At 39.8% G+C, this 17405-nt stretch overlaps 1 protein-coding gene across 3 annotated transcripts in view; it reads left to right on the top strand.

Moving 5' to 3' along the window:
• The window catches only part of LYST (lysosomal trafficking regulator), a 511246-nt gene that overhangs the window by 127256 nt on the left and 366585 nt on the right, over positions 1-17405 (top strand). For all 3 annotated transcript variants that reach the window (XM_072141114.1, XM_072141113.1, XM_072141115.1), the window contains exons 13-16: positions 3019-3186; positions 6906-7063; positions 7174-7364; positions 11633-11878. In XM_072141114.1, coding sequence (XP_071997215.1) covers positions 3019-3186; positions 6906-7063; positions 7174-7364; positions 11633-11878 — 763 coding nt within the window. The remainder of the gene's footprint in view (positions 1-3018; positions 3187-6905; positions 7064-7173; positions 7365-11632; positions 11879-17405) is intronic.

Genomic DNA, 17405 nt, shown 5'->3' with positions numbered 1-17405 from the left:
TTGCTCCTCCTTCCCAGAGATCTTCGGAGCGCAGCTCCTCGTACCTGCGCGCCCTGCATAGAAAAAAATATATAAATATGGAACATGCAGTCATAATAACAAAGGAAGAAAAGCAAGCCGGCACCAATACATGGATTAACCTCGAATTGGACACCCCTTGAAATACCTGATGGGGACATAAAGCTAGTGACATAGATACATGGATGCGGGCGTAGTCAAAAACCTGTCATATACAGTGAAACCCAGTGGAGAATAATACAGAGTACGGGATGTGGTTATACTGGCTCACTTAGTAGCATAAAATAATATCTTGTCTAGCATTGAGACCCCTTGGTACCCTGGTGTCAAGGGTGAAAATCCAGAAGGACTCCCTATTCAGGAGTTTTCCATGATTATCACCACCTCTATCAGGACAACTAACCTTCTCAATGGCTTGCCATAAAAAACCCGAGCAATCTTTATTATGTACATCTCTAATGTGGTGTGATACCGCAGACATGTTGTAAGTATTATAAAACAAGATTTTGGAAACTAAAGATCAGGCTAGTTGTTCAGAAATGACGGCGCAATGAGAGAAGGGAAGGAATGGGAGTCCAGTATTCCTTATAGTCACAAATTGTCTAAGAAGCTTTTCCCTCTGCATCAACGTCTTTCGGGTATTCAATGTAGATGTGGGACAGTACCTTAAATCTGGTAAGCGATGTAATAACAAGGTAAGATCATCAGGTTCTCCATGTGTCACTGGCTCTGCGATGTTCACGTGGATCCCATGTTTCCACTTGCGGTGTGCAGCGGGCGGCTGTGTGAGTTACTATTTCCTCCAGATGGAAACTCGATCGCAGCCCTTTTGGTTCCGCTTTACTCCGTAGTGGTCCGTATAGGAAAGAAAGGGATACGGAAAAAATAGTGCAGCAGAGCTTCTATTTAGTGAAGAAAATGTTTTAATATTATACTCACAAAAGTAGATTAAAAAACAGGCCTTAAAAATAGATTGTGGTGCACGTTCGGCATCAATACCCGACTCGAGTTTCGCCAGTAGCGGCTTCTTCCGGCCCGCTGCACACCGCAAGTGGAAACATGGGATCCACGTGAACATCGCAGAGCCAGTGACACATGGAGAACCTGATGATCTTACCTTGTTATTACATCGCTTACCAGATTTAAGGTACTGTCCCACATGTTGTAAGTATTGTTGGTGACATCGGACATATGTCTGCGTAACCTAGCCTTAAGAGGACCTGTGGTACAGCCAACGTACTGAATCCTGCACATGAAATAACATATACTATGTAAGCAGTATTACAATTGATGTAGGATTTAACTAGGTGTTCGTTCCTCGTAGTATATGAAAAAACTTAATGGCCTTGTGATTGCCCGGATATGCCAGCCAAGTATAGTTTTCCACCTTACTTAGAGTGCAGAAAAGGCTAGGAGACAATTGCTTGCCTAGAGTGGGAGCTCTCTTAGGGATGAATCTAATCCCATCCTTGACAAGATCGTATAGATCAGGATCCTGTGCAAGAATGGGAAGATTCTTTTAATGATGGCTTTAAGCTCATTGAACTGCTTACTAAATGGAGTGCTAAATGTAAGTATTGCCTTATCCCTAGTGTCCTTAATTCTAGTAGTGTTGTTCAATAGTTTAGATCTACTCACATTTGCTATTCGTTTTTCAGCTTCTTTTTGATGATACCCGGTCTATACCCTCTCTGCTGTAATCTAGCTGACAGGGATTGTACCTCCATCTTGAGTTCTTGTTCATCCGAACAGTTCCTTTTTTGTAAATTTTACCCTGTTCCTTGTAATTTCTTGCATCTCCGATAGGGAAATACTTTAACTCCTGTTCGGGCAGATACATATGGATATCTTGTATAGCAAATTGTATACCATCCTGTGAAACTCCCCAACACAATAGTATAGTGCTTTTCATCTTTGGGATAGACAACAATGACTAAATTACCTCTAAAATAAGATAATTTTGAGATGTTATATTCACAGGTACGACTGACATGAAACTGCTAGCCAGTCCACATTTTCCAAACTCCCACATATCCAGGTTTTTCGCTAATTTCCATTTAGGGCTATATAAATAGAAAAAAACCTAGTTGAACTATGCTGTGAGGAAGGAACAGGTGTTCTAGCTTTGCTTTTTTTTTTTTGTTTTTTTAATTTTATTTTGCTTTATTTTATTGTTGCTTTATGTTACTTTTTAAGAAACTTGTCTTTGTGGGAATACCCCTTTAAGTAAAATTCTATATATTTTTTTCTTCTCAAATCTCTGCATCACACTCTCATGATGGCTGCCACACACTCCTGACTAAAGCTCAGTTCAATAAAAATAAACTAATTTACAGAAACCGGTACATTTCCAAAATGAAGGCTGGTTCACCATCTTACAGACCCAAGGCAGAAAAAGAGGTAGCTATGTGATGACAAGTCCCTCCTACCCCCCAGAGCAGGAGTAATATCTACAGAAATGGGCTACCTAAGACAGCAGAAATACCTTGAAAAATCAAGCTGCGCAAACTTGACATGATTTTACAATTTTTTTCACTGCACATTTTCTTATTAGATTACAGGTTCCAGTGAGGTGTTGAATGGTTCGTTATCTCTCTACTATTAATCTTTATATCAAGGGCTTACTGAGAAAAATTTAAAATTTAGAAGAGGATACAAACCCTTTAACACAAACACAGAAGAGGGCAAATTAACAGAGGAATTTAAGGTTATAATATGATTTGATGCAAGGAGTCCCTAACTGGCGGCCGAACTTTAACCGTTCATAAGTCATATTTCTTGATGATGCAAGGTTTGTGTCCAATGCTAGAATCTGACCAGTGCACAGGTCCGTTTCCATTGGCAAGGCCGCCTTAGAGGCAGAGGTGAGAGTTGCCTAAAGTCTAGCTTGTAATATCAGCTCCTGCCGTCTTCCAATAATTCTATTAAGTACTTTAAGCTTAGATTTATTGTTGAATATGCACAAGACAAAAGTTTTTGAAAGTTTATTTGTGTTTTTAGACTAGGCTCATGTGATGACAACAAATGGACTGCCTTGGCACAAGTTGAAACAGAAGAGAACATTTTGCGTACTGGAATTTGGCAACAGTTGGCTTTTACATGTAAAGAAGTTTTTGAATGCAAGAACAAAGTTTGCAGCAAAATAATGATATGGATCTCTGGACAGAGGTATGTTTTTACTCTTGTATTTTTGTGTGCGTGTGCATATATGTGTATGTGTGTGTGCATATATATGATATATAGTATAAAAAGGAAAGTTTAGAGCAGCACAGCAACTCCGGTGGGTGCAAGTCCGTAAGTCCCCAGGCAGGGGGTCTGCAATGTAAGGTTTAGGAAGAGGCAGCACTCCAAAAGGTAATTTCAAAAAAGTGGGGTGTCTTTATTCCATAAGCGACGTTTCAGCTCCTTACGAGCTTGAAAAAGGCTCGTAAGGAGCTGAAACGTCGCTTATGGAATAAAGACACCCCACTTTTTTGAAATTACCTTTTGGAGTGCTGCCTCTTCCTAAACCTGATATATAGTATAGAGAGATGTGTGTGTGTATATAAATATATATATATTATAATTTATTGTACAGATGGACCCCACTGCGACCTCTGGTGAAGCTCTCTGAATGCTTAACTATAGTCCCAGGCTGTAATAATCAGCCGTAAAGTGTCTGTAAGCTTTTTTTGATAATCCATGCTCCAATTACAGCACCCAGGGGATATATGGAGATAGATATATATATATATATATATATATATATATATATATATATATATATATATATATATATATATATATTTTTTATTATTTTTTTTTTTTAATTTATTTTTTTTTATGTATAAGCCGAGTTTTTCAACACAAAAAATGTGCTGAAAAACCTCACCTCAGCTCATACTTGCGTCAAGATAAAAAAAACTGTGTACTTACCTTCGAGGCCCCGGCAGGTCCTCTTCTATCGATTGATCGATCTATCATCTATCTATCTCTGTGTCCTAGCGGTGGCTGTCGCAGGGATCGTGGTGTCAGTCGCTCGCTGACGTTCTATTATGTGAGCCGGCATCTGCACACACAATGATGTCGCGAACAGCTGACATCATGGTGCCTGCGATGGACTGCGCGGGAAATAAAGCCGATACCGGAGCATCGCTGTATAGAAGAGGACCTGCTGAGGGGGGGAGGGGGGTGTCTCGGAAAGTGAGTACACAGTTTTTTTTTCTTAAAGGCATATTGGCAGCAGAGGCTCCAGGCTATAGTCTACAGGGGGCTGGCAGGTTATATACTACAGGGGGCTGGAAGGCTATATATACTACTGGGGGCTGGCAGGCTATATATTGGGGAGGCTGTGACCAATGCATTTCCCACCCTCGGCATAAACTTTGGTCGCCTTATACTCTGGTATATACGGCATGTATAAGTATATATAATATGCATATATGTATATATAATTAATATATTTATGTATTATGTGTATATATCTCTCTGTTCTCATATTGGGGATTTCCAGTGGTAAAAAAATTTCATCATAGACGCATGATGATCTAGACAGTATTTTAACCAGTTCGCGACCGTATTCACGGCGGCCGTCGGGTCGCACTGCATGGAGAGGGCTCACGAGCTGAGCCCTCTCCATAGCCGGTAAGTCTTTGCTGCATGTTGTAGCAAAGGCTTAACGGTAACACCCGATCACGGGTGTTATCACAGCGATGGCTGCCAGCAGCCTCAAAAAGATAACAGCGCATGGGCGCCGCCATCTTACCTGGCAGTATAGTATGGCAGTATATGATAGGATCGATCAGACAACCTAGGGTTAAAGTACCCTAGGGAGTCTGAAAAATAGTAAAAATAAAAAAAGTTTTAAAAAAAATTATAATAAAAAAACCCTAAAATTTCAAATCATCCCCCTTTCCCTAGAACTGACATAAATATAAATAAACAGTCAAAATCATAAACACAGTAGGTATCGACGCGTCCAAAAATGCCCGATCTATCAAAATATGATAACTGTTTTTCAATGCGTTTAACCCCGTAACGGAAAATCGCGCCCAAAGTCGAAAATGGCACTTTTTTGCCATTTTGAAAAATATAAAAAAATCTATAAAAAGTGATCAAAAGGTCGTACAGTCCTAAAAATGATATCATTGAAAATATTATCAAATTTCGCAAAAAATGACACCACACACAGCTCCGTACACCAAAGTATAAAAAAGTTATTAGCGCCAGAAGTTGGCAAAATCAAAAAAATAATTTTTGTACAGGAGGTTTTAATTTTTGTAAATGTATGAAAACATTATAAAGCCTATACAAATTTGGTATCCCCTTAATCGTACCGACCCAAAGAATAAAGTAGGCATGTCATTTGGGGCGCTCAGTGAAAGACGTAATATCCAAGGCCACATGAAAATGGCGCAAATGCGTTTTTTCACCATTTTTACTGCATTTGAAATTTTTTTCCCGCTTCCGAGTACATGGCATGGAATATTTAATACCATCACTATGAAGTGCAATTTGTTGCACAGAAAACAAGCCATCACACAGCTCTTTACGTGTAAAAATAAAAAAGTTATAGATTTTTGAATGTGGGGAGTGAAAAATGGACATGAAAAAACAGGAAAGGGCCCGGTCCTTAACCGGTTAAAACATTTTTTTGATGATGCTCTGCTGCCATTCAAAGGATTACCGTCTAGTCTCTTTCTGGATAATGAAGAATAATATCTGCAAATAGGCACTCATTTATACACCCATGCACACACGTTAATGTAAGGATATATACATTTATACGGTTACATAGATTTGTCCCAGGGGCTGCTGATCACATGGGAGAAGTCAAATGGGGGAATTGTGATGAGAGATCCCTAATTCTGTCGTTCTGTTATCCCTCTCCCCTGACAACAGAGCTGCTGTTTCATGCTGCATACTGTAGAAGATGTGCACTGGTTTACACATAATATGCTGTACAATGTGGAGCATAATATGCAGATAATGCTGCACATCGTCTGTTCTTTAGTGTGTCAGGTCAGATGCCAGGGCCCTCTGACACTGCAGGCATCATAGCGGCTGCTACCACTGTAGTTATACCTCTGCATAGATATATACATACCATATGTACTCGAGTATAAGCCAAGGCCCCTTATTTTACCACCAAAAACTGTGAAAACCTATTGACTTAAGTACCTTGGAAAACAGATTTGCATATTTCTCAGAATCCCCTAGTGGAGCAATCAATAGCTATAAGGCTCCATAAGCCTATATGGTGGACTTAATTGGCAAACTCTACAGAAGAAGAACTTACTTCCTGACCACAGAGGAATGCTGGGAGATGAAGGATCAGTATGTCTTTAGAGGCAAACGCTAAACTAATCAATACATATAAGCCTTTTCTGTTGGGGTGGCGGTTATCCAACAACTTCCTATCTGATAATAGTCACCTATCCTAAGGAAAAGTGATCAACAATTAAAGAAAATCATGGGGTGTCCATGTAACAAAGTTTCACAAAACATAATTCTGGATCAGCATTTCAAGGGAAAAAAAAATTAGAAATGTATGACAATGTAATACAGATGTACAAATTGTTATTTTATCTTTTGAGATATTCCTGCCTGCTCTGCTCCATCTGCCTCTGTAGTGGTTTCAAATGGTCACTGGATGCTTCTCTGCAGCTGTGATATGTCACAAGTTAAAAGCTATTTACCTGATAGTTACTTGCTGTACAAGTATCATCAATTTGTTCTACATATTGTTTGTAGTGTTCGCATGGATTTACAGCTATAGGAAAATATAAAGAGACACTCTGCAGCCAGTGGAGAGGCTGAGTGGAGTTGCTGCATAATTTTTTTGTTTGTTTTTAATTAAAATTTCACATTTATTTTAAAATCACATTCTTTTTTTTATGTTGAAACAGAACAGAGGTTACTCTGGAATATAGTCCTCCCCGAAAAGGAAGTCTTTCTTCCGATACCAGTCGAACATTTTGTATGATTGGTCATCAAATGTCAACTGAAGAAGACGGTATTTTTTCAGGAGGCCATCTGTGTTTAGGAAACTTGCTCCTCTTTAATGGTAAGATTTGGTATAATAATTAGCATTATAATTTATTTTCATTTGGACTGATTATATAACTTTTTTTAATGTGAAATAATAGATAAACTTTTTTTCTTTTTAATATCAAGGTCCTGTTATTGGCATTGAAGAAGCATTTTATTTATACTGTCGAGGCCCAGATTTTACTTCATTTATGTCTTGCAAGCATGGAAACTCAATTATTGATCAATGCAAATACATATCAAAAGAAATCCTGCAGAATGAAATAATTCATGATTTTCTTATTAAGAATAAAGAAATCGACATAACCTCTTTAGCTGTAAGTATTGCTTTACTTTTGATTAAAAAAAAAAAAAAAGTTAAATCTGCGTTTGGACTTTCCCTTACAGAAGATCCATTCACCATATGTTCCTGTAGTGTTCTTTTAAATAGAAGGTTAGCTTCAGTCATGTTTCTGTTACTCTTATTTTAAAAATTACACATCCCACTTCACTAGATTTTTCAGCCATTTTTTACCTTTAAGGACCAGGCCCTTTTTTGTTTTTGCGTTTTTATTTTTCGCTCCCCACCTTCAAAAATCTTTAACTTTTTTATTTTTCCATGTAAAGAGCTGTGTGACGGCTTATTTTCTGCGTAACAAATAGCACTTCGTAGTGGTAGTATTCAATATTCCATGCTATGTACTGGGAACCAGGAAAACAAATTCTAAATGCAGTGAAAATGATAAAAAAACACATTTGCACCATTTCTTATGGGCTTGGTTTTTACAGCTTTCACTGTGCGCCCCAAATAATGACAAGTCTACTTCATTGATTGGGTCAATACGATCACGGGGATACAAAATTTGTATAGGTTTTAAAATGTTTTCATACATTTACAAAAATTAAAACCACCTGTACAGAAAAAAAATCTTCATTTTGGCATCTTCTTGCGCTTATAACTTTTTCATACTTTAGTGTACGGATCTGTGGGTGGTGTCATTTTTTGCGACTTTTGATGACGTTTTCAATGCTTTTATTTTTTTAGGACTGCACGACCTTTTAATCACTTTTTATAGAATTTTTTTTATTTTTCATAATGGCAAAAAAATGCCATTTGCGACTTTGGGCGCTGTTTTCCGTTAAACGCAGTGAAAATCGGTTATTATATTTTGATAGATCGGGCATTTTCGGACGCGGTGATACCTTATGTGTTTATGATTTTTACTGTTTATTTATATTTATATCAGTTCTAGAGAAAGGGGGGTGATTTGAATTTTTGTTTTTTTAATATAATTTTTTTTTTGTTACTTAATTAATTTATTTTATTAATTTATTTTATTATTTTTCAGACTCCCTAGGGTACTTTAACCCTAGGTTGTCTGATTGATCCTACCATACACTGCCATACTACAGTATGGCAGTATATGGGGATTTTGCTCACCATCTATTATAATGTGCAATTCGCACATTATAATAGATAGACGAGATCATGATAGTCTCGGATCTTTGTGTGATCCGAGGCTGTCATGACAACGGATCGGCGCTCCCCCAAAAAGTCATGGGGAGCGACGGTCGGAGCCAAGATGGCGGCGCCCACGCGCCGTCAGCTCTTTAATGCCGCCGGCACTTTTGCCGTCGGCGATCAAAGGGTTAACACCCGCAATTGGTGGAAGCACTGATTGCGGGTGATATCGACGGGCATTTGCTTCATTACGGAGCAAATGCCCGGTGAGTATGAAGAGGGCTCAGCCTCTGTTAATCCTCTGTTAATTCCCAGAGGTTGTTTTTGGTTTGGATGTATTTAAAAAAAAACAACACATGCTTTGTGTGTGCTGCTCACTCCTCAGCTCCCAACCCCTACCTTTGTGCTCTTACACAGAAACAGTGCTCATTGTGGTAAGCTAACATCAGTGGGGGAGGGAGGAGATTTACATGAGCACAAAAGTGGGGGCTGTGTGCTGAGGAGTTTGCAGTACAGACAAGTCAAGACAATGTTGTTTTTTGAAATGCATCCAAACCAAAGCCAACCCCTGGGACTTAACATAGAATTCTGTCCGGGTGGAACTGCACCATTCCGGGGACTGAGGAGCAGAGGGACTAGACCTCAGGACAAAGATACCGAACACAACAAGCGATCGTCGACCTATCTGTCAGGAGGCTGCAGAGAGAATACATCTGCAACATCCCCCTCTGGGTCCTCACCTTTATTCAGGTGATGTAGACAGCTGGGGCACAGAATACCAGAGTGGCTGGCTTATGTGGCCTTGGGCATGCTATAGTCACTGTGCTTGGTATTGTGATTGGAGGACGTGCCTAGAGCCTGGGAGGTCTCCAGCAGGGGGTGTGTGCAAGAAATATGGAGGTAGATGCCATTGCAATGGGTTTCTCTCTGGGGTAACACCTGTGGTGTATGCAGGAGTCCCTGGATGATGGAGGTTGGGGAGCCGGTGGTGGTGATCCAGGGATTATAGAGAGGCACTTTGTACAAGTCAACTTACAGTCCTTTATTCAATTTCAAACAGCAGGCAACGGCCAAACGGTAGCAGCAGATTCAGCAGGCTGGAAGGTTGATGGAAATGGCTGGTCCACAGGAAGGTTGCTCCCAGCCTGGTAGTAGCTTCAGGTTGGGCTGGTAGAGATGGAGCTGATTCCAGACGGGGTACCTTTGCCCTGGGGCTAAAGTCTCCGGACTTGCCCTAGTGGGTCAGGGATCTTGCCTTGACACTTCTGCATCCTGGTATTATGACACTGGCTGGTGCAGCTCTGCCGAATCTGCTCTCTTCGGTGACTAAAACGGCTGACCATGTGGTCTCACCAGGGTTGCATCTGCCATGAGGCGGGATAAAAAACCTGCCCCAGACGGCAGATTGCTGAGCCCTTGAAGAGGCGACGTATAGACAAATCGCCACTCATCTCATGGTCAAGACCACCATTCTAGGATCACAGCCGCTGGGCAGTGTTGCCGGCGGCCACAACAAGCTGACAACAGAGGAGAGGAGTCTCCACCCATCAAGGCCCATCCGTCTTTATGTTCCTGCCCCTCAGCACAATGATTTGTGGCCCGGCAGAGCATCAAACCCCTCCACAACCCACATCTCCGCCCCAGCATCCGCTGTCGGAGAGGAGAAGGTTTATTCAACTTAAGCTGCCCGGCCCAGGCCCCTTGTGATGTTACGACCTCTGCCCGGACCCCTGTCCACCTAGTTTGCCCACCGTCTGGTCACGTGACCCCACAACATCTACGAGGACGGGTGGAGTGTTGTGGAGACGAAGAGTACCAAGTCTGGTAAATATATATTTGTAGGTGTGTGTGTGTTAATGGTTTGCGTATACTTTATATATTTGCATTATGTTCTGTATTTGGATGTATATAATGTAAATATCATGTCTATATACTGTATTTATGTGTGTATATGTTATTTGAATAAGCAGTATGTGTTTATATAGTGTGTTTATACTGTATGTATATGTGTTTATAATGTACTATACAGAATGTGTGTAATAGCTGGATACTCTTGGGCCTCTTAATGTATCTGTCATGTGGCTGCGGCACATCTTATTTCTATGCTGGGTTCTGCCTGGCATAGAAATAAGCAAATCCAGAGACTATTCATGTGTGAAGTCACTGCCTGCAGCGAGTGTGGGTTTTTGTCCCCATGCCGATCCATTACCCCACTGGCTAATCAGTTAACGATATGCTAGCATTTGCGATTATTTCAGGGCTTCTATGCCAGTTTTCTGGTGCAGAAGCCCTGATAAATAAGCCCCTATGAATGTGTAAAATTCTATCTATGCCTGTATATACTATCTGTGGGGGGTCTCTCCTGTATATATTGTAATTGGGGGGCGGTCCTGCATGTATATACGATCTCTGATGGGGTCTGGCTGTACATACTGTGTGTGCATAAGAGTTTATTAATGTGTGAAGGAGGGTAGAACTTTGTGTTTGTATGTATATTTTAGTGTTTTTTTTTTTTTTTTTTTTATTTATTTTTTTTAAAGAGAAAGGAGGTCCCATGCAGAAATAAGGTATGGGGCCTAGTCATTCTTAGTTACACCCTTGAGGAGAGGTTTCCCCAACCCACCCTCGGGAAACTGCAAATTCAGATTATAAATTAAAAAAAAAACCTCCCAAGTCCTTCATACCTCCTCTTCCCCCGTCACTTCCACTACGCACTGGCAACTCCCATGGTACTAGGAACACATCTCTGCATACAGGAAGGAAAACTTTGAGCTAACTTATCTTTTTTTTTTTTTCTTCAGAAAATGACAGTTTTACTTTAACAACTCTTTGGAAATGTGTATTCTCTATGGGGAAATGGGGAAACCATAAAAAAGAACCTGATCACAGGCTCCTAAAGGACTAATAAGTTATTTATTAAAATATAATTTAATACACATATGTACATTTACCTATGTGCTTTAATCGCTATTTCTATAGCATTCTACTTGCAGATAATACAGAATTTTCATGACCGTTTCAAATCTAATTAATTTAGATTAATCTTAGATTTAGTAGGGAATGTCTGAAAATTATGGGTTGTGATAATTGTATTAACCACATGTAATGACTATTTAATATTATGTTATTTGTTACTTTTTATAGGAAAACATTGCTGTTGTGTATGATATGGAAAACCCTACAATTTACACAATTTATGAACCTGTTATCAGACTGAAAGAAAGCATCAAAACCATTTCATGTCAAAGACCATTTAGTTCAAAAGAAGTTACAAGCAAATCTTTGGATTCTCAGGCACTCAAAATGTTAACTCCATGTCATGAAAAAAATATTCACAGTGTTCTGCATGAGATTGGAGGAATTGAAGCAATTGTGTTTCTTTTTGCAAGGGTAAGTTATTTTTTTGCCCATTTTTAGGAGTTTGTGGGTTGTTACAGGTGCATCTTATGCAAAAAGAATAACTATAAAAACTAAAAAAAAAGAAAGAAATAAAAGTTTTGAAATTAATCGGTCGCTTCCAGAAACCTTTTATCTATCTTCAGTTAACAATTATACAAAGTTGAATAGGACATTGACTTGACCATTTTGAAATCCACATGTTACATAGTTTATATGGTTGAAAAAAAACACCTGTCAAGTTCAACCAAGGAAGGGAAGGGGTTTAGGTGAAACAATTCCATATAACATAAGTCAAGGCCCTTCTTGAAGTTGCTGTCTCTACTGTGAATCACCTCTAGTGATTAAACCTTGTTTTTTCCAGACGGAGACAGTGTCCCCTTGTCTTTTTATTTGATTTAACCAGGAACAACCTTCCACCATATTTTTTGCATAGACCATTCATATATTTACTTGAGTATAAGCCATCCCTACTAATAAGCTGAGACACCTAATTTTAACAAAAAACCTATGAAAACGTATTTACCTGAGTATGAGCTGAGGGTGGGAAATGCATTGGTCCCATGTCCGCAGTATAAAGCCAGCAGCCCCCCAGTATATCGGCAGCCCCTGCCTCCTAGTATATAGCCAGTGCATGCCCCATCCCCCAGTATATAGCCAGTGCATGCCCCATCCCCCAGTATATAGCCAGTGCATGCCCCATCCCCCAGTATATAGCCAGTGCATGCCCCATCCCCCAGTATATAGCCAGTGCATGCCCCATCCCCCAGTATATAGCCAGTGCATGCCCCATCCCCCAGTATATAGCCAGTGCATGCCCCATCCCCCAGTATATAGCCAGTGCACGCTCCCTCACCACTATATAGCCAGTGCCTTTCCCCCAGTACATAGCTGGTGCCTGCCCCTCAGTACATAGCCGGTGCCTGCCCCTCAGTACATAGCCGGTGCCTGCCCCTCAGTACATAGCCGGTGCCTGCCCCTCAGTACATAGCCGGTGCCTGCCCCTCAGTACATAGTACAAGTATATTGGCGGTGCCGGCGCCCCCTAGTATACAGCCATAAACCCCTTGCCCAGCCAAAAAAAAAAGCCAAAAGCCCCCCGCAAGTCTTCTGCTCCATCTTCGGCCCAGCCCACACGGTCCCGTGTGCATGCACCCATGATGTCGGCAGGTGGCTGACGTCTTGGTGTGTGCTACGGGACTGCGTGGGCAGCTGAAGACAGTAGACCTGCTGGGCACTCGAGTATAAGCAGAGTTGGGGGTTTTCAGCAGATTTTTTTTGTGCTGAAAAACTTGTTTTATACTCTAGTAAATACATTATATAATGAATCATTTACCCTCTTAGTCTCTTTTTGAGACGAAATAAATGTAGTTGTTTTACTCTTTTCTCATAATTGAGCCCCTTATCATTTTTGTGGCTCTTTGTTTTACCCTCTCCAGCTGCAGGGCATCCTTCTTATGGACTGAAGCCCAGAACTGGATGGTATATTTCGGGTGAGGCTGAACCAATGCCTTGTTAGAGTGGTGATATTACATCCCTATCCCGAGAGTCCATACAACTCTTGATACATGACAAGATCTTGCTGGCTTTAGAGGCAGCTGATTGACATTGCATGCTGTTATTTAATCTATGGTCTACTATTACACCCAGGTCCTTCTCAACAAGAGACTTTCCCAGATTTACTCCGCACAGGACATATGTTGCCTGTGAATTATTATGCCCCAGGTGCATAAATTTATCCACACTGATTTTAATTTGCTAAGTGGATGACCAAACACTGTCTGTCCAAGTCACTCTGCAGCATATGAACATCCTCCATAGGCTATGTTACACTACACAGCTTGGGTCATCTGCAAAAAGTATATCAGTATATAAAGGTCCCACCTGCTCTCACTTTTTTTTCACATTTATACTTAGCAACACAACTTCTAAGAAATTTCTATCTTTTATCACCTGTATTTCATTTTGTATTTTGGCTGATTTTATTTATTTTATTGTACAGATTTTGGTAATTGTTTTATAAATTATTGAAGGCTACAGGTGAGCTGCCAGATATATATTTTTTGAATGCCTTATTTTGATAACTTATTGCCCTTTTAATTGTAGCGGTAAGCCATGTGGGGTGCTATCTGTACACCAATCTCATCCAATCCGTTCCCTTCCTTGGTTGAACTTGATGGACATCTCTTTTTTCAACCGTATAAACTATGATACTATGAATAGAAATTTAAAATGTTTCTCATTTAGTATTAGTATAGTCACGTAACAGTATCTGATTCCAGTCATAGTATTATAGTTTATACTGTTGAAAAAAGACACTTGTCCATCAAGTTCAACCAAGGAAGGGAAAAGATTGGATGAGAAAGAGATTTATGGGCAACAATTCTATATAACATAACAATCAATGTTATTTAGGTGTAAATAGGCATCTAGACCCTTCTTAAAGCTCTCTGCTGTCCCCCAGCTCCAGAGGCAGGCTATTCCACAGATTGACAGTTCTCATAGTAAATAAGCCATGTCTGGGTGATTAAAAGCTTGGTCATTAAACCTTGATTTCTCCAGACGGAGACAGTGCCCCTTAGTCTTTTGATTTGATTTAATGGGGAAATTATTGGAAGGGTTAGTAAAAGACGACATACTGGTTTATGTGACATCAAATAGTATAATAAGTGACAGCCAGCATGGGTTTACTAAGGATAGAAGCTGTCAGACTAACCTGATCTGCTTCTATGAGGAGATGAGCAGATCCAGGACGGAGGAGATGCTGTGGATATTGTGTACTTGGACTTTGCAAAGGCATTTGACACTGTCCCTCATAGACGCTTGATGGGTAAAATTGGGGCTATTGGTTTGGCAGAAATCATTTGCAATTGGATTGAAAACTGGCTGAAGGATCATATCCAGAGAGTTGTGGTCAATGATTCCTACTCGGAATAGTCACCAGTTATGAGTTGTGTGCCCCAGGGTTCTGTGCTTGAGGATATAGAGGTAGGAATTTATAGCACTGTGTCTCCTAATCAGCCCATCAGCCCAATACTTATAAAAAAAAACAAATAAAGTATATAAGACACAATACTGAACCCGCTCGGTGAACTACGTAAAAAAAAAAAAAAAAACTTCAGAAACAAGAAAAATATACAATTTTTCATCAAATACCATCACAAAAAATGTTCTAAAAAGTGATCAAAAAAGTTTTATGCGCCTTGATGATACGACTGAAAAGAACAACTCTTTCCGCAAAAAATAGTTATGCCCCTGAAGTAATTTTCCGTGATTTTGTCTGTGTCCCCCTCTGGAAAAAAAATCTGGAAAAACCTATTGACTCGAGTAGAAGCCGAGGGTGGGAAATGCATTGGCCACAGCCCCAGTATATAGCCAACAAGCCCCTAGTAGTGTATATAGCCTGCCAGCCCCCTGTAGTATATAGCCTGATTATCCTCTTTTATATGAATCTAAATTTGTCCAAGCGATTCAGGACTACGTCTATGTGGAATTACAGCGCACAGTCAGCGTTGGAATCAAAAGTAAAAAGTTTGCTTCTAAAAGCTGTAATGGTGGAAGTTCCACCCCAGGAAATGGGCCTGGGATTCTACTCCATGTTATTACATGTGAAGAAACAAGATGTGTTATTTTGGACACTAATCGACCTGAAACCCCTAAACAGGTATCTTTTAGGGGAAAATGCAGGATAGAAACTTTAAAATCCACAGTCCATCTTCTGCACCAGAATTGTTTCATTGCATCGATTTGTCCAATGCCTATTATCATGTCCCTATTCAACCGACATATCAAAAATTCTTGAGGGTGGCTTTGACTCTGGAAGGAACTCTGACTCAGTTCAGCAGAGGCAGTAGAAGCTCAGCTGTTAAGTGTTCAACAGATATTAGCAAGATTAGGTTGGATCATAAATATCAAAAAGTCCTCCGTCACTCCATCCACACTTGTTTAAATTCCCTGTAGCAGATAATTTCTTCCAGGAGAAAAGATACACAAGATACAGACAGCTGTTTGTGGTCTAATAAAAAGCCCCTCTCCATCAATGAGGGCGGTCATGTCAGTCTTGGGCCTCTTCTTGGCAGCCTCCCCAGCAGTTCCCTTCAATTACGTATGTTGAGAATGTGGGATGGGAAAGACTATTCTATGTAGATGTTGGTTAGCTCCTAAAGCAGTGGCTAGCATACATGTGACATGAAAATATGTTTGTCTGCATGAAGGCCAAGAGTGTAAAACAAAGTTGTAATAAGGTAAATTAGCCTGAAAAATGAATTTCTGTAAGTTACTTAACCCCTTAACAGCCAGGCCCTTATTGGTTTCATCTGTTTTCATTTTTCACTCCCCACCTTTAAAATCTTTATTTTCCATTTAAATAACTATGAGGGCTTGTTTTCTGCGTAACAAATTGCACTTCATAGTGACAGTATTTAATATTCAATGCCGTGTATTGGGAAGTGGGGAAAAAATTCCAAATGCAATGAAATTTGTTGAAAAAATGCATTTGCACCATTTTGTTGTTGGCTTGGTTTTTACAGCTTTCACTATGTGCCCAAATATCTTGTCTCCTTTATTTTTTGGGTCGGTACAATCATGGGGATACCAAATTTATATAGGTTTTATAAGGTTTTCATCCAGAAATTAAAACCACCTGTACAAAAAAAAAAATGATAATAATTTTGTCATCTTCTGGCGCTAATAACTTTTAATACTTTGGTGTATGAAGCTGTGTGTGGTTTAATTTTTTTTTAACTTTTGATGATGCTTTCAATGCTACTATTTGAAGACTGTACAGTCCTTTTGATATATCTTTTAAATTTTGCAAAATGACAAAAAAAAGTGGCATTTTAGACTTTGGGCGCAATTTTAAATTACATGGTTAAACACAAGGAATAACCCTTGTTATATTTTGATAGATTGGAGATTTTGGACACAGCAATACCTAACATATTTATGAATTTTACTGTTTGTTTTTATATCAGTTCTAGGTCAAAGGTGGGGGTTGATTAGAATTTTTAGGGTTTTTTTTTACATTTTTTTCAGAGCCCTTCAGGCATTTTAAATCCTCGATTGCCTGAGTTAACCATACAACACCACAGTATGGCAGAATATGGTGATTTTTCACATCACACAATGTAACAGAATAAAACAAGACAGCCTCGGGTCTTTGTATGACAAGAGGCGGTCATGAAGACACATCTGCACTCCCCAATGTCACGGGCAGCGATGATCCAAGTTAATGTGGCGGCGCCCACACACCACCGGTGGCGGTCTTGGGGTTAACACCCGCAATCGGTGCACACAAAAAAATTCACACCCGGTTTCCCACGCACCACAACCCCTTTCCCATGGGCCAGAAAAGAACAGGAAAACCACAAGACTTAAGTAATTGTAATATTGAGGCTACAAAATAAGAAATATTTTGTGAATACAAAAAGGCTGGATTAGATGTAACATTTACCCCCAGGTATTTAAGAGCACTAGAGCATTATTATCATTTAAAGTAAAAGAAGATCCCTAGACTTTCTTA

Source organism: Engystomops pustulosus, chromosome 3, assembly GCF_040894005.1.
Source record: "Engystomops pustulosus chromosome 3, aEngPut4.maternal, whole genome shotgun sequence".
Taxonomy (NCBI): domain Eukaryota; kingdom Metazoa; phylum Chordata; class Amphibia; order Anura; family Leptodactylidae; genus Engystomops; species Engystomops pustulosus.
This window is presented reverse-complemented; position numbering and strand designations above follow the sequence as displayed.